This window comes from Trachinotus anak, unplaced genomic scaffold (genome assembly GCF_046630095.1).
Source record: "Trachinotus anak isolate AG129_WGS33_773 ecotype Australia unplaced genomic scaffold, CSIRO_AGI_Tana_v1 ptg000008l, whole genome shotgun sequence".
NCBI classification, from domain to species: domain Eukaryota; kingdom Metazoa; phylum Chordata; class Actinopteri; order Carangiformes; family Carangidae; genus Trachinotus; species Trachinotus anak.
Genome location: NW_027273859.1, coordinates 24,858,544 through 24,882,030, shown reverse-complemented (window position 1 = coordinate 24,882,030; position 23,487 = coordinate 24,858,544). Strand labels below are relative to the sequence as shown.

At 40.6% G+C, this 23,487-nt stretch overlaps 4 protein-coding genes across 13 annotated transcripts in view; 1 reads left to right on the top strand and 3 right to left on the bottom strand.

Moving 5' to 3' along the window:
• Window positions 1-1,903, bottom strand: part of LOC139624533 (coiled-coil domain-containing protein 60-like) — a 66,586-nt gene extending 64,683 nt beyond the window's left edge. For 7 of the 9 annotated variants that reach the window (XM_071483727.1, XM_071483721.1, XM_071483723.1 and 4 more), the window contains exon 1: window positions 1,685-1,844. In XM_071483727.1, the coding sequence (XP_071339828.1) occupies window positions 1,685-1,795 (111 nt within the window). In that variant the 5' untranslated portion in view covers window positions 1,796-1,844. The other 2 variants (XM_071483731.1, XM_071483728.1) reach the window with 2 other exon arrangements.
• On the top strand, window positions 141-7,036 carry LOC139624537 (heat shock protein beta-1). Of its 2 annotated transcripts, XM_071483735.1 has the most exons (5): window positions 141-232; window positions 3,567-3,923; window positions 4,316-4,379; window positions 4,616-4,736; window positions 5,370-7,036. In XM_071483735.1, exons 2-5 carry the CDS (start codon window positions 3,707-3,709, stop codon window positions 5,898-5,900), a joined length of 933 nt encoding a protein of 310 aa, XP_071339836.1. In that variant the 5' UTR covers window positions 141-232; window positions 3,567-3,706; the 3' UTR covers window positions 5,901-7,036. The 2 variants fall into 2 exon arrangements, with proteins under 2 accessions (XP_071339836.1, XP_071339835.1); XM_071483734.1 differs by lacking the exon at window positions 141-232 and having other exon boundaries at window positions 2,038-3,923.
• Window positions 6,858-18,817, bottom strand: hspb8 (heat shock protein b8). Its single transcript, XM_071483737.1, has 4 exons — window positions 18,698-18,817; window positions 18,109-18,541; window positions 14,204-14,267; window positions 6,858-8,327 (listed from the first exon to the last, which is right to left on the bottom strand). The coding sequence occupies exons 2-4, from the start codon at window positions 18,533-18,535 to the stop codon at window positions 8,153-8,155; spliced, it is 666 nt and encodes a 221-aa protein (XP_071339838.1). The 5' UTR covers window positions 18,536-18,541; window positions 18,698-18,817; the 3' UTR covers window positions 6,858-8,152.
• A 677-nt stretch (window positions 18,818-19,494) lies between these two features.
• Window positions 19,495-23,487, bottom strand: part of srrm4 (serine/arginine repetitive matrix 4) — a 59,143-nt gene continuing 55,150 nt past the window's right edge. Inside the window, exon 13 of the mRNA XM_071483732.1 lies at window positions 19,495-23,104. Within this exon, the coding sequence (XP_071339833.1) occupies window positions 22,822-23,104 (283 nt within the window). The 3' untranslated portion in view covers window positions 19,495-22,821. The remainder of the gene's footprint in view (window positions 23,105-23,487) is intronic.

Here is a 23,487-nt window from a genome sequence, read left to right as displayed (position 1 = left end):
CGAGACAGGATTCAGCGAATAATTTCTTTTAATCATGATAGGTGACATCCGCTGAGTGAATAAACGGCGTTAATGAGTTAAAGTGTGTAAAATACGTTTTTACGAAGTCGCTAAACTTAAACGCATATTTGCCCTGCCACTAGCCTGTGACCTCGGTTTCCCATGGCAACGCTAAATTAAATCCAGCCGACCAGGAAGTAAACAAAAAAAAAAAAACACTGTGTGGCCAAAGGTATGTGGACACTCTGTTTATATAATGCACAATAAAAAAAAAAAAATCAGCCAAATTGCAGCTATGAATGTTTGAGGCCCTTGTTTTCTATGTGAGATCCATTTACAATCCAACAATTTTAATATGAAGGATTGCAACAGGTGGATGAAAGTTAGTATGATAAGCGAGGCATCCTGACAAATTCCCATTTATATCACAAACCACATGTAGGAGGGTTTTACAGTTTAAAGTTTATTCTTTTCAATAGTTTCATTCATCATGTAATGGCTTATTATACAAATAGACAATATACAATAGTGTATGCAAACCTTAAAAAAGATGATGCTAGTTAGCAACATTTAGCGAGAGTGTGGCTAGTTAGCTAGATTTTTATTCTTTTGGATTAAGCTACATCTTAATTTAATTATGTAGAACTACATTCTACATAAGACATCAACTCATCGAGTATTTTTTTTTTTTTTTTTTTTTTTTTACTTAATTCTTTGGAAAAATAAATTTAATTTTAGTTTTAACTTTAACCCTGATTAGCTGCACCTGCTAGCTTGTACTCAGTTTTCCCTGTGTCGGGCAGTAAAATGCAGCCATACCCAGTTTGTAACAGCCATGTTATTATATTTGAAGAAAAGCCTTTTAAAAATCAAATGAAATGATAATTAAAACTCATTTAGTCATGCTAACGTTTGTTAGATGAAGAAGGTGAGATATCGATCGATCCCAAAGAGAATGGATGACGTTTAAGATTTTGAAACTGTTGGCCTCTTTCACAGCAGACAGCTTGACTGGAAAAGCACAAGTGCAATTAATAAATTTATGATGGCTCTGTTCAATTAAGCCTCACCGATAAGACCGCAGGCAAGACCCTGAATGTGACACAGCCAATACATGGAATATCAATCATTTCAACATCACCAATTACACCTGTGTTTTCCTACTATGACTAAGTCAAAACAATTAGGCTGTAGTAGGATAAGCTTTAATAACATCACCAGTGTCAATTTAAGTGTCCCAGTAAGCTACAGTGTGACAGCGAAACAACATGAAAAACACCAGGATCCTGAAGCAGCTAAATTAATTTAAACATTTATCATGTCAAAATGTCTGTCATGGAAAAGGCCTGTTGTCTTCTAATGTTGATCCACTTTCTTATGAGTCTTACACATGGACAGTGAATCCTGCCTGGTTACATTAACCTGTCCACATTAACCACAGAGTATAGCACTCACCTCATGGATTATAGATGTTATGAAACTAACAATCCAGGACAAAATATTCAGAAAAAACTAAATATGCCATTTTGCTATACATTGTATATACTACACTGTTGGCCGAAGTAAGCCAAATCTTATGTGATATTTGGGTTTGTCAAAATCACTGCATGCACTCCATCCAAATTAATAAATTAAGATAATGTTGCAGAATCAATAGCAATTTCCCCTTAATCCATTAATCTACCTTTTCATGCTTCATCTCTTCAGACCATGCAGCTGCGAGATCAACCTGGAAAGCTCTCAACTTACTAATTGTAGAAATTACACGATAATCACCCAGTGACCAATTATCCATTTTATGATGCAGACAAAAGAAAAAAAAGTTTGGAGATGTCAGGAAAGACAAATACCAGTACTCTGCTGAGCTGGATTGACTTGAGCCACTAATTAACAACCAGACAAGAGGAACTAATCAGTGAAATCAGCTCCTGGTGTTTGCCTGGACACATTGGACTAGCTTAAAACCTGCACACACACACACACACACACACACACACACACACACACACACACACACACACACACACCATCAGGGAACCTCACCTCACTGTGCACAAGGAAAAGATGAGATTAAAGAAAATGAGATAACTGAAAATGAAGGGTATAATCAGATTTTAAAAATACTATTTGCTAGTTCAACTAATATGAATGCAAGTGTGGTATTATTTACTTTAGAAGATAATTAGCCATAATTTTACCACCATTTTCTCTTCACTTTCTATTTCTGGAGGCATATACTAAGCTGTCCTTGCTTTCTGTAAACAATGATGAAGAGTGGTATCTTTCAATAGTCCCAGAGTTGAAAATTCTTTCTATAAGGCTAATTAATAATTCACATTGGGGACTGTGCAGCACTCACATGAGAATAACTGACATAATTTATAATAATCTGCTTGTACAGTAACCATTCTTAAAAAAAATATATTTTTTTTTTATTTTAGCATTGTTTATTTTAACATATTTTTCAAATTTCATTTTAGCCTCTCAAACTAGTTTTAAACAACAGCATGAACACCGTATTACACCATGGTTGCCTCTAATGTGAACAGGATTGAACTCTCTAATGACTGAACCAGAGGGACCCATTTTTCAGGCGACCCCAGCAGCAGCAGCAGCAGCATCAGAGAATCCCAATTTAACCTCTCACAGTATATCCTACAGACAGAATCTGTGGGTGAGGCATCACACAAAGTGTCAGAAACATCTGTTCAATCTGTTTTTGTGCTCCAGTGGACAGTATGCCAAAATCTCAGGGCACACAGCTCTAAAAATGAAGCACTGACAAGTCTGTCACACTTGATAAAAGAGGGAACAATAATAATCCTGTTGAAACTGCTGAGCGAAAGAAAAATGGAGTGGAACAGAGCTTTGTACACCCAATACACACACATACTGCTGAAACGTTCCAGATAACACAAAAAAATACCATTTTCTGTCCTCCTCAGCCAGTAGCAGAGGTATTTCATGCTCCACACAAACTGTTACCACTCGCTGTCCTTTGAGGGGTGAAACACAGGTGGAGGAGACACTATCACTGGCTCATGACAAGACTGTGACGCCGAGTCACCACTGACAGAATAGAGTTCACTGGGATGTGAGAAGAACAGTCTTCAGGCAACAGATGCAACAGTTCAAACACAAACTAGTCTCAACCAACTGCTTGCTATTTGCCATCGTGCCCTTAAAAGTTATAAATACAACTAATTAGTCTGCTGCCTTCTTCGGGCCAGCGAGAGGTAGCGGCCTTCCCTCCGCACCCATCACCCCATGCCCACACACCCTTCTCATGGGATCGACATGAGTGCTTAATAAGTGCGAAATCAGACAGGAGCATTATATAAAGCCCCTCAGAGATTTCTCTGTCTCACCACACTTAGCTTTGGCAAATCTTTCTTATATCATTCCCTCACTCATTAAGTCAATTTTAATTGCTGAAATTTCAGCGAGTTGACAGACAGTCCAAAAGTTGCTTGTGTGTCATCAAAAAAGGGTTGCTGTTTTTCATCTTCTCCCCTTGTTTTTTTCTTTTGTTCTGTGTAATTTTATTCCGTGAAACATGAGTGAAGAGGCCAAAACAGAGCTGTCATGTGGGGAGTATGGCAGGGGTGGCCCCTGGTACCCCCTGAGAAAATGGTGGCAGTCCAGCCGGCTTTTCAATCAGGATGTTGGCCTGCCGCCTTTCCTGGAGCCAGGGGACCCTCGGTGGATGAATGTGGACTGGCTCCAGAGGAGTTTGGCAGCCTGTGCTTGGCCAGGGTACATACCCGCTCCGCTGTTTGTGCCCTACATCTCTGGGTCGATGCATCATCCCAGCCAGGAGATTAGTAAGGAGCAGTACAAGTGGAGGGTCAGCCTGGATGTGGCTCACTTCTCCCCCTCAGAGATTTGTCTCAGCGTCAAAGATGGATTCCTGGAGGTCGGAGGTACAGAACACTGGCTCGCAGCTCTGTTAATTAAACAGCTCTAAAAGTTCACTTTATTAACATTGCTAATTACTTTTACACACATGATATTTTCTACTTTTAATACAACATTAATAATCTTATCTATCTAACATTATTATCTCAAAGAGTAACAGATTTATCTAGATAGAGTTCTCTCACAGTTCACAGAATAAACCCCTTAAACACTTAACACTGATGGAAAGGAAGCTGAATGTAACAAAATTAGAAAGCTGCTTAAATAATGTGCCCGGGGAAATTAAAATCACAGCTCTGTGGCAGAAATTAATTTCTGTGTTGAGTGGTTTCTCTGTGTCGCTTCATTCCTCTGTGTGTCCTCACATTCTTCCTCATAAACGGTAATCCATCCCCAGGGAAACACGAGGAGAGGCCAGACGAGCATGGATTTATTGCCAGATGTTTTACAAGGAAATACAGGTATGCAAAGTAAACACCGATAGTAACCTGCGGGCGATGAAGTATACTCAGTTTAAATTATTTTAAATGATAGTCTGCAGCAAAGAAAGCAGCACTGAGGGATGTTTTCAGCAGTATCTGATCTCTAAAATGCTCACTGGGCTGAAAAATTAGATATTATCCACATCAGGTTCAGTATTGGCAGCATTGGCACATTGTTTGTAGTGGCATTGTAAACATGACCCTGTCACTTTCAGGCTCCCAGATGAAATTGATGCAGCCAAAATCATGTCCACACTTTCTGTTGATGGTATCCTGACTGTGGAAGCTCCCGTCCCTGAGTCCTCTGTTCCTGCCGCCATTATCATCCCCATAAAGGTGATTATAACTGGGAAGTTTATTTACATTTAAAGGTCCCATATTGTAGAAATTGAGATGTAGGACTGGATGTGGGATGTAGGATCTCAGGATTTCCATAACTTTGTGATGTCACAACAAAGCTATAGGCCCAGCACCAGTACCTGGACCCAGCGTCCAACCTCGCAGGTTTACCTGAAATCAGAAAATAGTCAGCCAACACCAGAGAAGTGTAAAATATGGGACTTTTAAAGCTATAGTTTGACTTTTTTGCATATACATATGCTTATTTACTTTCTTGTTGAGAGTTAGAGAAAGATAAATGTGTCCTGTTAATGTCTACAGAGTCTAAATGTCTTGTCAGCTGCTCACTTAGCATAGCATAAAGACTGGAAACTGGGGGTAACAGTTAGCTTGGCTCTGTCTGAAGGTAACACAGTCTGTCTCATAGGATCCATTAGACTCACAAATTAACGCATCATATCTTGTTTGTCTGAAAGTTGCAAGGCTTATGAGCGGCCTCTACAACTTAACTTGCAACTTCTCGTTTTTATGCTTATGTTTAAACCTTATAAAAACCTATGAGATACAATGTTTAAATCACTAAATTAATTTTATTACTGTTATTCTATACATATTTATGGATCAATGCAGATGGAGATGGAGGCTACTGGAGAACAGGAAGAAGAACAATTGAAAGAAGAAACCCCTGAAACAGAGCCAGATAGCAGCACAGCACCAGAGGCCCCAGTGTCTCAGTCTGCTGAGGATCATGGGGAGGAGCCTCTACTAGAGGTCCATGGTGATCAGGCCCACCCTGGCAGTGCCACAGCTGGGCTTCAGCAGCATGAAGAGAGGAGGGAAGAGGAGGAGGACATCCATGAAAAGCCAGCTGGAGAGTCCCACCCTTCAGCGCCTGCAGATGATGGCAAAGGCACAGAGAGTCTTCAAGATTCTTCTGAGCCCCATGAATCCCCAGAAAACCAAGCAAGCCCAGATACAGACATGTCCAAACAGCCTGAACAAGAAGAACCAGCTGTGGATGTAGAGATCCAGGCAGGCTCAGTGGAGGCTGCTGAGGAGATCACCCAGCCCGAGGAGCCGGAGGTGGGCAAAAGTCCACCGAGCGAGGTCCTGAGCCAGGAGCTGGAGGCTCCTGACATAAAACAAGAACGCACTGAGTAGACAGAATCACAGTATCTCCAAAATGTTGCAAATCACATATTGGCAAAACACTAAAACAGCCTGCATAGCTTGCCTTGCATTAAGTCTAAAGATTCATTTTAGACAACAGATATAACAGCCATACAGCTACAATGTCTTTGGAGCTCCAATAAAGCAATAGCATATCAAAATGTTATAAACTGTGTTGGTGTCATTATTCTTCATGCTTTAAGCTCGTCTCAATTTCCACCTGAGCTGTGTACTATCTACGTGTGAATTTGCAGGTGTATATAAATAAGTGGTCAAATTGATGAGCGTCATATTCACAGTTTCTCTGTAAATATGTAAGAGGAACATTTAAAAAGTAATTAACTATCACACTGTTTCAACTACAAGGTTTCGACATTAATGAGAAACTATATGTTTGCACAGCTGTGCATTAGTCACTTCTACATGAGTAACTTGGCAATGGAGAGACTAGCGCGATACCAATTATGCTGTTGCCGTGGCAGCTCAACTCCACACATATCATCTAATACCATTAAATACAACGGTTTATGTGAGCTGGCGTATCACACAGAGCAGCGCCTTTGCTCAGCCAAAACTGTGTATGCCCTTTTGTTGTTTCCACCGTATTGTTCCAGTTTGGAAACTTTTTGAATTCAAACTGATCGTCCCTCTTGATTCCCATACACAGAGGTGATTACATTATTTTTGCATCACACAATGTGCAATGGAACTGCACCAATTTTCACACTCTCATTCAAAAGCACTGGCAGTGCCGCCTAGCTGTGCTCGGCCCATTCTGCAGAACACAGCAGTGCCACTCTCACCCAGCACTAAGCCCTCCGCTAATCTGCTGCCCAATTCCTTCTGTTATCCAACAATAACACCACGGGCTCCCCGGATCCCTGGAACCAGGCCCGTGAGTGGCACGGTTCTCAATAAAAGACACAGATGTTAAGACACACTGAGAGATTGGCTGGACGTTTTTATTGCATCAGCCAAGACAAAGACATCAACAGAAAAGAAGGCAGGACACAAACGTCTTTGGCAAACAAGTCAGCCTATCCGTTCCAACAATCATGCAGCAATCTTTCTGAATGCTCAAATAGAAAAGAAAAAAAAAAATCAAACCATATTGCAAAAACCTGGAACACTTCAGTTTAATATTCATAATGAATTGGTACATATTAAAGTATATTTACAATACACTTTGGTATAGAATACAGTATTAATGCACACAATTCACCCTCTACTAAGCTACAAAACCTGCGTTTCTTGTCAGTTTAAGTGACATTCATTAACTAAAAGAGATAAACAGTGGTAGAACTGAAGGAAGTCAAGGCACCCGAGTAAATAAAGGCACATTTATCATTTTTTTTAAACCAGAGAAATTACAGAATACAAATACAAATATAAATGTGATTCTTTAGTAGTTGACATATATTAACTTACTGTTTACTGAGAATGCTATGACCTCAAATGCATCAGTGGCCCAAAAGCTCAGGATGCACAAGACAAGTTAACACAGTGAGGGCTCCATTTTGACCTTCAGTACCCAGAAAACATGAAATGTGACATCAGTTAAATGTTGATGACATAATCATGTTCACCAAACCAGCTGGTCTGCGATCTTTTCGTAATTAAAGAAGGCATTAAGATGATGATGATGATGATGATGATCAAGGTCAAGCGTCCTGCTTGTCCTGGTCATATAAAGTTTGGGTTTAAATTTAAATAAAAGGGAAACGGAATTGAAATAATTGAAATAGAAAATTAATTGGCAACTATTTTAAGTGGATTGATCATCTAAAAATGCCCAAAATTCAACTTTTGTGAATCTTTGTTTTTCTATCCCACTAAATGAAACATCGTTGGATTTTTCAATTTTAGTCAAACAATAAAAAAAGGTATCTGAAGATATCATCTTAAACTTTGGAAAAGTGATGGTACATTTTCATAATTTTCTGATCTTCAAAGTGATTAATTGAAAAAATAATCATCAAATGAATCAATCATGAAATAACTGTTCACTGAAGAAACCTTTTTTCCATAGAGAAGGCTGTTCATTGTAAAAGTGTGATTTTCTACATTAAAGTTTTGCCTGGTGCAGCTTTAACATGCACGACACGACTTAAATATCTCCTAGTATATTTTACACATTTTAATTCCAGGTTTGTAACAACATGAAGCTGAAGGCCACAAATTTCATATCAAACTTGTAACTGATTGTGCAGGGTGATCTGTCATGTTAACCAGAAGGTCGGGGTTTAGGCCATGGGTGCCTCTTGGGGTTTGGGGATCTCCACCTCCTGCGTTTCGCCACTCTGGCAGCCCTCGTTACTGAAGAGGTAATACGGAGGCGTCTGCCGAGCCTCGATGATGAGGACGCCCTCGGGGGACAAGGAGGCGAAGACTGTCAGAGGGTCCACATCTACTGGGATCCTGCTCAAACAGAGAAGAAGCCAGGTGAGAAAGAGTGTAAAGTGTGTTTTATGCAAGGATAGAAATGTAGTGTCAGAAGTTTACTTGGTGGAAAATCTGTAAGCTGCTGTGAGCGTTCAGTGTGTTTAAAAGCACCAAGTGGGTGGAACAAAACCAGAAGAGCAGTGAGGAGAAACAGCCTCCAGAAACAGTTAAGTTCCTTCTTGGAGGTCATGAAAAACCCTGTGACATTTGACTCTGTAAGAGCTGCTGCACAAACACTGTTAAATGCTGGAATTTTTTTTTTTATTGACACTTTGTCAATACCCGTACACAGCCTCCAGTCGGATGATTTTAGCGCTGCATGTAGAGGAGAGAAAAGAGATGTCTTGGCTCAGGATTTTAGACTGTTATTAAAAACGCTCACCCTGTCCTTCTCGGCTAGGACTCATTCTACACTCACAAAAACTACCTCACACCCAGGAGATGAACTGAAAACCATCAGGAGCTTTCGTTAAAAATCCTACAGCACTGCGACAGAGTGGAAGGAAAGAAACCACAGTCGATCCTGGTGTGAGCTTTGCAAAAATGAAGCCTGATTCAACTTAATGCGGGTGTCTGTCTGCGTATACAGTACTTTCCTAATCTGCTGTTCTCATCTGTCATATAGGCAACAGCTAATGTTCTGTTTTTTTGCCTCTGCACGTCATTCTTTGACATTTCTCATGCTGAAAATGTTGTATTTTCCAGAGCAGAGTGGAATAATTGGCTCCCAAAACTTGCTGGAAAATACAAAGTGTTGACGGAAAATCAGTCAGAGCTGCAGGTTGTGAGGGCTTCATGTCATTAAACTGTATATACACTTCAGGAACAATGATGTTTTATGATCTTGGACTATCAAACAGATTGGCATTTAATTATAAAGTTAATTTTAAGCTTAATTTCAATCATTTTGTTATGAAAATCCTCCAAAACCTGCTGCAGAGGTACACACACACACACACACACACATCCAGGCAAACTCTGCCTGCAGTGTGGCCAAATATGGGGATTGTGAGTTTTCTGTGTGAGCAGCCAAGTGTCTTTGGGAGTTAATATAAACACCAGGCTGCCCTGTTCAGAGGACGGGGCTGTCCGTCTACCCTCCATTTAATTAGAGAGGACTCTCCACTGGCTTCCCACTCCACTGAGAAATACAAGTCAGAAGAGACTGAAGACCTCACCTCGCAGACGCAGACAGACAAAGAGGTCTATTTGTGAGGTCAGCTATCACTTACAGTATCTCAGTGAGCTTTAATGGTCCACTTCAACCACAACCTCCAGACTTAGCCCAACATCACAAAGGAAAACAAGGAAAAAATAACAAAAATTTGATAAAACTTGGGGCACTTCAGGGGATCACAGGTCAGTGGGAGGGATTCATCCTCTGGAAACAATGAATGTTTGTACAAAACTCTGTAACTTTGACATATTCACAACATTCAACCTTATGGTGGTGCTAGATGGGAAGTCAGGGGATCATCGCTGTGATGACAATACATCCTGAGGGCGGCGTGAATGTGCAAAGCAAATTTCAGTACAAGCCGTCCAATATTTGTTGAGATTTTTCACTCAACACCATTATTGTTAACCTCATGGTGAGATGATGTCATATCAGGGGATCTGAAGATTCATCCTCTTGCAACCATGAATGAACTGTAAGTAATTTCAATCCATCACGTATCTGTTGAGATATTTCAGTCTGGACCATATGTAGAGCCATGACGCTAGCGTGGCTAATGCTAATCTGCTGTTTAGTGTAATGAATATTAGGCCAATATATTGAGGAAAAAGTGAATTTAAAGCTAATATTTACAGTTGGTGCAAGTCGGTGCTTTCCCAGCTCTAGCCACACACATGCCTACACGTTTCAGTATCTCCGCCTCCCCACCTTCCTTCAAAGAGCCAATTGCAGCGAAGCAAAGTTTCTCCTTCTGACAAAGTCAAATCACTCAGCCGGCCCATTACGTGGGACTCTGGCAGAAACCTTATCTGCCCAGCTTGGGGAGTTTATTTACCTCTAGCAAGTGCACATTTTATCTCAGACATTGATTTTGTGCAGCTGCCAAAACACTGTCCAATATGCTTTTCCCCTGCAGAGAGGGTGAGACGGAGAGAGACAGGACAGCGAGGACTGACAGGAGATATGTGTGTGTGTGTGTGTGTGTGTGTGTGCGCGTGTGTGTGTGTGTGTGTGTGTGAGAGAGAGAGAGAGAGTGTGTTAAACATATGACCCATATGTTCCTTCCCACACACCCAGACACGGCGAACATGTGGACTGAGTGATATCATGTGTCTCATGAGAGAAGAGACAGAAGCAGGACATGAGATTCCAGAATAACAAGCTGCGCGCGCGCACGCACACACACACACACACACACACACACAGACTGAGCACACTGTGTCACAGTTCTGTGACCTGAGGTTAGAAAGTTACCTTTGACCTCAGAGCTGATTGAACAGCAGCATCTTTGGTAAATAAATGACAAATTTCTCCTTGACTTTTGTTGCCCTGTTTCCTGAAACTCATCAATCTGTTATCATCTATGGTCATTTCCGATTAATCTTTTTATTTCTTATATTAACTGTTTACATCTCAGGAGCATCTACATACTTCCCCTTAATCTGCTGTCTCTCCTGCTCCTGTTGCTGCTGTGCTGGGAAGTAACATTTAACTGTGCTCCAGTAAGCACTGGTGCTACTTATACTCTATGACAGTGAGTGAAACATGTGCACCTATACTATGTGTGTGTGTGTGTGTGTGTATATATATATATATATATATATATATATATATATATATATATATATATATATATATATACATAGTTTTTTTTATTGCATGGAAAGTATCTCGCTTTTTTTTTTTCAAAATGTGTACAGTCAGTTATTTATTTGTACAGTTATTTATTTATTTGCACTAGTAATGTCATTCTCCCATGTTATTATCATTCTCACTATAATATTACAGGTTTTGTTTTGCACCATTAATGATTTTCTTTATGTTTTGGTTTTTTTTTGGTCATGCCATTGTTGTTCTTTTTGTCTTTCTTAACGTGCAGTTTGTCTTGAACTGGTTGTTTGTTATTTTTTTGTATATTTTGTATGTGTATTAATGTCTACTCTAAATGTGCCCTTTAAATTACCCCCTACGGACAAATAAAGTTTATTGAACTGAAAATAATTTTGTACTTTTTATGCCATTTGAGAGCATTGGTTACTTGTTACTTTGCAGAAAAGGATTCTAAATGTGATCCATCCTGTACGTTTGGGTCATAAAATGAACTAAAAATTGTGATTAAAGTCATAAAATTAAATAAAATAAATCAATTGAATTAAAGTTATGAATTTAAATTCCCAACAGATAGTTAAAGTTTAACCAGCTACATTATAATGCTCCATGCTTGTCAATGCATCAGTGATAATAATCCAATAATATAATGACATGATGATATTACACAGGGAAAGGTAACCAGTCTGCACAATGAGAACTTCTGATACTTTACATCTCACTGATGTTCCTTCTGTACTTTCACTTTAGTGCTGCAACTAATGATTAGTTTCATGCCCGATTAATCAGACACTCTCTGATAAAGTGAAAAATGTCCATTACATCTTCAAACAGCTTATTATCACACAAGAGAAAGAATGGCCACTAATCCTCACAACTGAAACGTTTAAACTACACAGTCTTTGGCGTTTTTATTTGAAAAATTACTTAAAAGATCAACCAATTATCAAAATAACTGCCATAATTTTTTTTGTTGATTGACTAATCAATAATTCCCCAATCATTTCAGCTCTATTTCATTTGAGTGAAGTTTTAAACACAGGCCTTTTACTTGGAACTGATTTTAGATTGTGTTGTTGCTACTTTTAGGTAATTGAAGGATCTGTTCACATGGAGGTAATAATGATACAATAAACAGGCCTCACAGTTAAACATTTCTGGCTGCAGTGCATCATGGTTTATCAAGTCTATCTGTGAAAAAACTTGATTTATAATTCTTAACAAATTATAGTTTTTTCAATTATCTGCCTTTGGTAAAGCACTTTTTTAAGAAGTGATGCACAAGTAAAATTGATTTCTATTATACACAAAAAAGTTAAAACAGAATCAAAAATAAAAGTTCAGCCACACTAACCATGCAGAGGAATGTCTACTCCGAGCTATCTCTATCTCCCTCTGCTGCTCTTGCTTTCATAGAGCTGGTGGATTTGTGTATTGAGGGCAGTTATTTATATATGACCCCTCCCTCCACCACCACTCCCTCCACTATATATTCAGGGTGTCACTGGTTTTGGGTTATGCTCTGCTGAGGAGCACAGGCCTGATCCGAAGGCTTCCCAATTAAAAGGATTTTGATATGGACAGTGTAACATGGCTAGCACAACTGCTAATCAATTAGCTTGCAGGAAATGAGCAGAGCTGGAGTGACGCGCCTGCGAGACGGCGATCCGCACCAGCGATTAGCGCTGCTCTTACAAGCCCTCCCACTGCCCAATTAAAAAGGGACAGAGGCGGAGGAGCCCAGCAGGTTGAGGAACCTTAACATACAGCATGAACACTGCTCTACTTATCTGTGTAGTGCCTGCTTCAGTATTCTAGTGTTTGTAGGTGTTGTTTTCGTCAGTGGCAACAGTTTGTAGCTGACAGGTTTTGATTGGAGGGTTGTTTGTCCACTCAGAGCTGATATGAGTCTGACGCAGCTGTTCAAAACTATTTTAAGAGAGACATGTGGACATAGTATTGACTTTTACATTGTGAAGAGATAAATAAACAAAAATACTCATGAGCCTTGGTCATGTAGCCTTTTAAAACCTCTCTGGAGCTGTTACTGACTACTAATAACACAAGCAGCAGAGCAACAACAGCTTTTAAATCCTTCTGAGTGCAGAAATTTGCAGGAGAATAAACCAATCGCAGTGAAAACTGGTGCGTTTGTTTCTTTCAGTGGGTGTCAGATTTGTGGGGGAAGGAGGAGAAAGTGTCTTTTTCAATATCAAACCAATAAGATCGGAAATGTTCGAATCATACACAAAAAAAGGCTTTAAAATCAGTAGATAGCCATTTGTGGACAATATGTATATAATATGGGCAGAAAAGTACAATGTGTAATGTGTATTATTTCAGCATTTTAAAAAGACTGATGAAAAAAAACCTTGGCTGTGAATTCCTTGTCTGGCTGAAGCTACTGAGAGGGTGGCTTGAAAAGACAACAGGACCTTCACTTGCTATAATGATTATTTTTGTTTTTGTTTTTTTTTACTTAAGACCCATTAATATGAAGCCATGTCTGCGTATTGTGACTGGCTCAGTTGAAGAGCATTGTTGCCCTCACAGACTATTTTATGCAAATAATTTTTAGAGGTTTGAAAAGGTAAAATATGCAGGGAAAATAAACAGAATTTCATGCATCCAAGATTAGTTTAAAAAAAAAAAAAAAAGATTTTCTACCCTGGCAGTGTAATTTTCTTGCCTCCCTGGTTGGGAACCACAGCTCTATAGCATTCTCATGTATAATATGCACAATGGCTTAAGCTAATATTCTATTACAGTGGTACACAGTAAAATGACCAGTTTAATTTAACACTGCCACCATAAAAATCTTAATGTTGGTAATATTTCTATTAGTCGACAGCTATTAAAGCCACCAGAGAATCATATGAGCTCAATGGCTGGAAAAACAGTCAACTTTATTCTGGCAGAAAAAGCTAAATTATCATAAATCATTATATCTGGAATATATGGTCAAACATATACCCTCTGTCTCCAGAATGTGCAGAAATCCAGTCGAGAAAACAAAAAAAAAAGAGAGAGAGCTGTGATAAATAGAGGTCACTGAAGTTATACTCACTGTATCTTCTTTGTGAAATTCTTTGTCACGATGCCTCCTTCTTCCTGCTTCTCTTCATGTTTCCCTGTTTGGGGAAAGAAAAAAAATGACATCAGCACATACTGTAAGAGAGTGAGTAACTTTACATGAATTTATGATGAAGTTCAACATTGTGCAATGGTTCAGCGAGGTCATGGATTATAAATTAATGTCCTTATCACCACTTGAACAGGACAACAATCATATATTACTGTACAGCTCTTTGAATCCATCCCAACAGCTCTAGTAGGGATTTAAATGAAAAAGGTTTGAAACTAATTTCATGTTGCGCCCACAGTTCTCCATTGCTCAATCCCAGCAGTGTTTTTGCTGTGAGACCTCTAGGGTGGGTTGCTGTGAACATGCTGAAATGATGAAACACCCATTCATTCCTTTAGTTGCTTCCAAAAATGGGTCTCACTGTGGAAAGACAATCGCACATGTTGGTCTGAAGTTGGGGAGAGCAGCTAGGCCTGGAAAGCCCCCCCCTCCTCTTCCACCTATTCCTCCCTGAGCTCTGTTTATGGCCGTTCTATCTCTCGGGCTCGCTAGCAGCTGCTCTGGGGCTGCTAAATGTCAACGCCCCTGCCAGCAGCATGGCCTGCCCCACCCCTCAACCCCCAGGCTCGGCTATGCGCTACCTTATACCCCCACAGTGACGTCCCTGCCTGTCGAAAGTGCTGGACTCCACCAGAGGTGGTGGATGGAATTAAAGCTCCAGAGAGCGCTGAGCTAAGATCACCAGTGAAGTCATGAGATGATTATGAAAACCTCACCGTGACTGCAGACGTAAAACTGCTCTCTCCTGAGGTACTTCATGAATAACAGAGGTTAGGCTGGAGAGAGCTGTCCAACAAGGCGCTGCCTCTCCTTGTTTTCGTGCTTCTTACGACAGAGATGCCAAATTCCAGATGCTCTGTGTAATACTGTATGTTCTGGGAGGAGAGATGGCAGACGGTGCCTTATCGTAATGGATGAGGGGGGTTAGGAGCTAAGTCCTCTAAACTCTCAACCAAGGTATCCCCATATCTCATCATATCTTGTAGAATTTCCGAGCGTGGTGTACTTTAACTTCTCTAACTTAATTAACTGTGTGTGAGGTTGGGTTGCTGTTGATTTCCATCAACAGAGGATGAGGTGTCAGGCCACTAGAAATGACAAGGCTACAACCTCTGACTGGGAGTTGGGGAACACTTCGGGGGAGATCTTTTCCACACGTGAGGGAATGTCCTTAAAAAATGTCGGGCATGACCAGAACATACAGGAAGGAGTGGCAGAAGCCTGATCTCACGCAAAGTCCGGATACAGCTTGACAGGTCCACTTCCACAAAGGTATAAGAGGTGAAAGACTGAACAGTAGCAGACCACGACCACTAGATATATATAAATATATATATATATATATATTTAATTGTTACTGCTGTTTTTATCTTGTTTCATGTTCTGAATGTCTTATTTGATTTGTTAAGTCCCCTTGTGGACAAATGTATTGTTATTGTCAGGGAGGATAGAAATGTTTTTTATTTATAGTCTATGATACAAACAGAAGATAAGTGTATAATAGGGCTGAATGAGGTGCAAAAATAAACCCCCCAAAAAACATATCGTGATTATTCTGGCAGTTATTGTGATATGAGTCATGATTTTACCTGGCGAGGTCATTTTTACATTTCATTTATACTGACAACAATATGAAATGTTATTTTTGTTGAGTCTTGGTACCAAACAAGTATTTTTTATTTTTTTTTTACATCCGGAGAAAATGATTTGTTGGCTGAGACATCTCTATAGCATCAGCATATAGCTTCTTCATTTATGTTATATTGTGACACGTTTCACTTCAAAAAAAAAAAAAAAAATCAAAAATTGCAGCTCCTGTGATTTTGATATTCCATTTGGCCATATTGCGATTTTGACTGTACAATACATAATACACTCTGTGATACAAACACGGGTTGAGTGTATAGGTTCAACGATTCGTGGTCCCTTAGACAGAGATTTTGGTTAATGAAAGATGGGATGCTTCACTGACCCAACTGTCCTCGGCACATTGTCATTTGCAAACAGTCTCTGTTCTTAAGAGTAAAAGCTCAGCAGGCACCATTCTGCTGTAGGGGCAACGAAAGCCCCACAGTCATTGTGTGTCATCTGGGTTGTGTTCATTTGATCAAGTGCAAATTTGCTTGGAGATATTCACCACTACAGCGACTTTCATCTGAAATGATTAGGCCTTTAAAGAGCAACTTAACGCCCCATTTTAGCCTGAACATGCCGTCCTCAGATATTTGTGTTTAATCATTAGGAACCCATTGGTAATTTTTGCCTTTTACCGGGTTAATCCAGCCAAGCCTGTCAGTGGGTGAGCTGTCACACGATGGCTGTAGAGCTGACCATCTCTCAGCAGGCTTTCAACCAGAAAGAAACATGCTGCACGTCACGGCCGTGTCAGATGTCTCCTTGTTAAAGATTAGTTAATTCATGTACTGAACACCTCAGACATGCTCGTATCACACTTTTAGAACAAGGGTCCAGTCACTGTGGCAGACAGGCCCAACATGGCGCTGACTGAATGACCCAACTGGCATACCAACAATGTGTTTATAAAAAACTCAAGAGTACAGGGGGCCTGCTGTCCTCTGTGCCCTCCTCGGCCCCGGGTATCCCTGGAATTCAGCTTCGTCCTGTGAAGCGTCGACTTCAGGAAGCAACTACTACAACTTACTCCCACGATAAGTGACGGCGCACAAACGTGATACCAGCAGAGACAAAACCTTCTGGGTCAAAGCAAGGTCCTATTTCCAGAACATTCTCTCCAGTGTTTAATGGCAGCAAGCCGCTTGTCTTATTGTAAACAGAGACTGTTGTCACGGGCCTTGCCTTAAATCTAAATCGAGCTCATGGGCGACTGAGGGAATGATTCTCCAGGAATCTGAAACAGGTGTCTAAGCTTGAGGATCTGCCTGCCAACGTGCGGGTCCCAGTACCCAAAATCTGTCCAGCTCTTCCACATCAAGACTCATTATTGCTGAGACCACACTGTAGGCCTGCCACAGAGGCTTTCATTGTACTGCTTCAAATCTGCTGCCAAAGAGAAAGAGATGGTATTCCTCGGCCAGATAAGCGTGAAGATCCTGAGATAGTTTCCTAGCAAGGTGTTGTTTTGTTGTTAGGTCTCTCATGATGTTTTGCTTTGTCTTGTCTGTTTAACACATTTTGTCAAAATACGATTATATGTTGAAATAATGAATAAACATACAAAAGATATTGAAGGGATTAGCAGTGCTGTAGTGAGAAGTTTTGGAAATAATGAGTTCAGGAATCCAAATTCCCTCAGTGAAATCCTACACACACAAGACAAAAGTTGGACCATAGCCACCAAAAAAAACAAAAAAGCATGTAAAACTGTATTAAAACATACCAAAATTGTTCAGTTATATTTCCTGTGACTAAATTTAGGTGTCAAAGCTGTTTACACATGGGCAGTAATACATTTCTTATTGAGAAAATAACACAACATTAAGTAATTTAACAAAATAATATAACATTTTATGACATTTCTAGCCAAAAAAAGGTCATGTTTAAAGACTGAGTCTCCCTAGAAAAGATATCATGTGCCTCCTCCATGTAATTGTAGAAAGTAGGCTCAGTCCTCAGTTCTCAGAGACATGACCTCAGTGTTTAAATGGACAGCAGGCCTTGTTTTCAAATGTGCTCTATAAATAAGGCTGAAATCACTGTTTCTCAAATCAGTATGAACTGATGGTTGTCAGTGAGTTCACTTTGACCTCCAGACACTGATCATAAGAGATCACAGGGGTCACAAATGACTGTAGCTGCCGCATGAACCTGCTCGTAAAGTCACGCCTCCGCCTCACATCCCGACTCACCTGACACTTCTACAAACCCGTCTCTCGTTTTCACGTTTAATTCCCCCGGTTTGAAGCTGTGGACGTTCACGCAAACTTTCCAGGGCTCCCCCCCGGTGGTGGTGGGCGAGCTCCGGGAGGAGGGCTCCCCGTACCTGCTGGTGTACAGCGGGGGGCCTCCCGCAGACTGGCGTGCGGGGAAACCTGAGCGTAAAGTGCTGCTGAAGGGCGAGGAGCTGAGGCGGGTGCTGAGCCGGCCCGGCCGAGCCCAGCCCGGCCAGTCCATCGCCAGGTCGTCGGGGAAAGGTGGGATCCCAAAGTCTTCGTCCATAAACCGAGACGCGATCTGATCCCTGAACGGGGACTGCTCCCTGAAGGGCGACTCTCCAAACGGATCCCTGGGAAACCTCTGCCGGCTTCCCATGGCGTAGAAGTCTCCCTCTGCCATGTCCAGCTGAGTTCAAAAACCGGGAAAAGTTCAGCGTTTTGTACCAAAACCGTAAACCAAAAATGTTTTTTCTCTTTTTTTAAAATCAGAAATCTCCTACGTCTGTGTGGTAAAACTTTATCTCTTTTGGATTACGCGCATCACCGTTACGCAATCAGTCACCTGTTGATCCAACCGCAAACTCCGAAGCTGACATCAACTTTCTTAAACCTTCAAGTGAACTGATCTAATTCCTTCTGGCGGCGGGTTTTATACTGGACCCGATTTCCCAGACGGTGAGTCTGCACAGAGCAAGTGACGGGAAAGTGCTGGGAGGATCTGGAGGGCGTTCACACTGCAAAAAAACCCCCCATCCATTTCACAATTAATAAACATAAGAATAAAAGAACCCCTTTTGTAGCCTACTCTAAATGAACCGATCAGCTGTGTGTCCAGGTCAAAACATATGGAAAGGTTTAAATCAAGATTAAATGACTTACTGATGTGGATCCTTTTTTTTTTTTTTTTTTTACAGTGTAGGCGCAACAGCTGACCAAAGACCAGCCTCCCTTTTACCAAATGAAGTGACAGTCCACATGTCAGTCACACACAGTTGGAGCTCCCTCCTCTGGGTGACTCACTGGCTTTTTAATAGAAAATAACGCACAGCTTCATGGCAAACGCGCTGAGGTCACAGCACGGATAAAACACCGCAGCTAAGGAGTCACCTCAGAGGAAGATGGCCACTAGTGTTTTCATCTGTGTTCCCAGAGCATAAAACAAGACTGCGGGGGCGCTTTATTCAGAACATGATGTTTTTTTTTATATATAGCTCATTCTGAACACGCAGTGAAAGGGGAGGGGGGTGATTTCATGGGTTCATGGGGGGGGGGGGGGGGGGGGGGGCAAATTCAATTTCCAGGTGAAACATTATTAACATTATCACAATGTGGAGTTAACACTGAGGCAAGATAAAAATGTGACAGTAAGAAAAATCATATGATTCTGTGATATGTGTGGAAAAAAGAGGAGAGAATGCGTAATTTAACACTGAAACACTGACTCACTATTGCTATATGAGCTTATTATTGGAGTTTTAAAAATAACAAAAGACATGATCAGAGGGATCTTATACACAAATACATCTAGAGTCCACTGATTGATGCCTACTTCACTGGTCGATGCATCATATTCACACCAACATTTTAACATCCAACAAAGCCCCAAGTCACATTCTGTAAATCAAATAATCACACCTTTTTGTATAATTCATACAATGCAGATGCATATTTTCACCACAGTAATTACATATTTAAAATAGTTTTGCACAAGAACTGATGTAAACTTTACATTGTGAGGTGGGGGTGGGGGGGTGGGACATTGGGCCTGAGTGCCCATCTAGAAAGATTATCAACATGACTGCACAAATCATCCACCGGCACCTCCTCAACACCGGGTGACACGAGTCATCATCAGTTCATAGTTTATGGAGGACTCGTGTGCCAAGTTCGTTCCTCTTGCGGCGTCAAATTTCCCTCATTCGTCCAATTTAGTTGACATTCAGGGAAATAAGCTGAGAGCATTGAGTGCATAGAGAGCAGTCTGTCAGGCCTGGAGCAGTTACACAGACAGGATGATGGATTTGAAATGATTGAGAAATATAACTCTTAATTATGTGGAGAGGAAGTTTCAAACTTAGCAGATTCAAACTCTGGAGTCAAAGCAGCCTTGAAATTAACTTTTAAGCAGTTGTTTAACATTTTGGGAAATATTCTTATTTGCTTCCTTGTAGAATTAGAGGAGAAGATCGATGCCGCTTTCGTGTCTGTGTGATGAATATATTTGAAGTTATGATCAGCAGCTGGCTAACTTAGCTTAGCATAAAGAATGTAAACAGATGTAAAGAGCCAGCCGAAACGAAAAGAGCAGCTCAAAATCTCGGCATTAACACATCATATCCCATTTGCTTCATTCAGCCCAAAACTGAAGACTAAAAACATCAAATTGTGGTCTCACAGGGGTTATGCTTCTGAAACACAACCCCTGTGAGACCACAATTAGTTTGCTACATAGAAGACTCACCAGGGGGTTCAATTTCTACATAATTATATGCAGGACATCCGTAATGATTATTTCTGTTGCAAAAACTAATGCCAGAGCATCTGCATCACATATATTAAAGTATATGCTATCTTCCAAGACATGCAATTTATATGCATCTTCTTTGTATAGTGTATGTTTTAATTTGTGTCTACAGAGGAGTCTTTACTCTGACTACTTTATTTTTGTCAGTTCTTACCGTTTTGTCCGATTGTGGGTTTTTTTTTGGTTTTTTTTCCAAATATGACACCGATACATGTTCTTATAATCATTTTTGAAAGCTAAGAGACGAGCCACTGCACATTCAAGACGTCTTAGGAGTATTATGCTCCCCAGGTAGCTACTCTCAACGGTTAACGTTAGCTGCCGGCCTGTTGGTGAGATGACTTCTTATGAAGCACTTTCATGAGACAGGCCGCAATGCATGATGGTCTGGCTTGATCATTGACATTTTGGTGTGCCTCACGAACAAGTGGATATTCTGAATTTGGCCCTTGTTTCCAAGCTTCATGCTAAGCTAAGCTAGCAGGGTGTTGTCTGTAGCTTCATATTCAGCAAACAAAAACAAGCGTGGTTTCGATCTTCTCAGCAAAAGCTCGGCCAGAAAGCGAATTAAGGTATTTCCCAAAAAAAACTTTTTTTTTTTTCTTTTTTTTTAAAGCACTTCAGACAAAAGGTCAGACAGGAAGAATCTTTTCTGGTGCTCCAGCTTTTGCTCCTCTGTCTTTTGAACATCTGCTTCCACTTTGAGGGTTATGTGTGAATTAGGTGCCAAAGGAATAATTTACAACAAACCAAGAATAAATTACAGCAGTGTCTTTATAACTAAATTGACAGTGTTGCATAGAAAGATTGACCACTACTGAGAGGGACAACAAGTCAATAAATATTAAATAAGTAATAAATATGTGTGCTGCTGCACAATTCAAAACATGGCCTTACATTGTGATATAATACAGCTGATATATGTGTTTGGTTCCAGTTTTCTGGTGAGAATACATTATTCAAGTAAACCGAGAATCAGTGCTGTTCATAAGTTCAGGCTTATTTTCAACAGGTGGCAAATAAATGAGGTACAGCTTTTTCTTCCTGTGCTTTGAAAGAATCAAATAAACAAAAACCAGACTGATATATACAGTGTAGTAACAGCCCAAGATGTTATTTAAGCATTAAAATCTTTACCTTTACCAGAAAATTTATTCCATGTTTTATTCTTCATGAGCTGTCAAGAAAGAAAAAACTTCTCTGACTCCATGAACGTTTAGTCAAAAGAAATCCCCCTGCACCCTCCCCTGTGTAGTGTTGTGATTGCTCTCTGTGGTATTACATGGACTGACATTTCAATTGTTTTCCACTTGATCAGAGGATAAATTAATTTGACATTTGAGCTGACAGGCAGTTTGCTCGCCATCGGGCTGCCCTCTCCGTTTCATTTTTCAGAGGAAAGGCGTTTGTTCTTCATCATGTGAAGTGCTGAGATCGGAGCAGCAAACCTTTTCTTTCTTCCTGATAACAATCCCTCCGAAGCCATTTGTAAACAGCTGGATCAAATGTTACCTCAGCACCTCACTTCTTGGTGCAAAATCTAGGACACACCTAACTGACATGGGAAGGTAAATGTTTGACGACCTGTTAATCTTGGCCTCAAAGTAGCTAACCAGTGTATCTGCATTTGCATATTACAAGAAAATTTAAGCCATTTAAAGCCTTATTGGGAACTCTCATTACTCTCATTACTCTCATTATGTACCATTTAAAAGAACCATTAATTTCAAAATAAATATCATTTATAATCTTAAAGCTTAATTTAAAACAATAATTTAATGGGATGTGCACAGACATAAAGAAAGGAACGGAGATGTTAGTTGATAGATAGAGGGATATTGTTTCTTTCTTATGTGCAGTTTCTACTGTAAATATCTGAGAGATGAACAGTCGCAGGCCATTGTGAGTGCTGATGCAAGAGGATGCAGTACAGGAACAAAACAAACAGACAAAAAGACATTCAGTCTCCAGCGGTCTCTGTGGGCAGAGTGAACAAGACTGCCTCATGAAAACCGTGGTCGTGTCCCCTGCTGGGACATTTCCACTGAAGCGTCAAAGCGGAGCACGGAGACACACACAGTCGATTGCTCCAACATCCACTGTCCTCGCTCTCAAGTGGAAACACGGCCGGCGTTTCAGTCCCTTAATGTTCTCCGGGAAACTTAATGTCTGGTTTTGTTACGTTTGTGCAACGAACCACGACTCCGGCTGCGCCCGCGGGTCCCAAAGATTGAGTTCCAGGATGAACTGCGACTGTAGCTCCTATAGGAGGAGTAACTGTGGCTCCGGCTGCGGCTCCTGCTCCTGCTGCGGCTTCTGCTAACGCTGTGGATCGGGCTGCGACTGCGGCTGCGGGTGAAGAGGCTGCTCCAGGAGGAAACGCTGGTGGACCGGCTACTAGAGGAAGGACTGGGTCTGAAGTAAGGGATGGGTCGCTTCCTGGCACTGTGGAGAGGCGAAAAGATAAGAGCTGAGTGGAACTGCACAAATCTGACAAATTTATGTATGTCTGTCACTTCAATCGACCCCTTCAGTATTACACACACTCATATGGACCATAATTAATGTACAAATATTGAACAGTGCAGCTGTTAATATTAAAACAATATAGATTAGTGGAGCAATAACTACATAAAATGTGTTTTTGTAATCTCTCTGTGTCACGTGTTTTTCTGAGCATATTTTTTAGTGTAAATAGTAAATTTAGTGTAAGTGTCTTTTTTTCAAAGATCAGAATGAAAGAAAAGAAAAGTAACAGAATCTGCTGTTGTTATTTTTTACAAGTCAGATTGCCGGTGTTCACCATCTGTTTCTTCAGCACCTGTGGT

Excerpts from the sequence above, each read along its gene's own strand:
- LOC139624537 (XM_071483734.1), top strand. The coding sequence starts at position 3,557 with ATGAGTGAAGAGGCCAAAACAGAGCTGTCATGTGGGGAGTATGGCAGG. Across the intron at positions 3,924-4,315 it reads TGGATTCCTGGAGGTCGGAG|GGAAACACGAGGAGAGGCCA; the intron begins GTACAGAACACT and ends ATCCATCCCCAG. Across the intron at positions 4,737-5,369 it reads CCATTATCATCCCCATAAAG|ATGGAGATGGAGGCTACTGG; the intron begins GTGATTATAACT and ends GGATCAATGCAG.
- hspb8 (XM_071483737.1), bottom strand. The coding sequence starts at position 18,535 with ATGGCAGAGGGAGACTTCTACGCCATGGGAAGCCGGCAGAGGTTTCCC. Across the intron at positions 14,268-18,108 it reads CGGGTTTGTAGAAGTGTCAG|GGAAACATGAAGAGAAGCAG; the intron begins GTGAGTCGGGAT and ends TTCCCCAAACAG. Across the intron at positions 8,328-14,203 it reads AATTTCACAAAGAAGATACA|GATCCCAGTAGATGTGGACC; the intron begins GTGAGTATAACT and ends CTGTTTGAGCAG.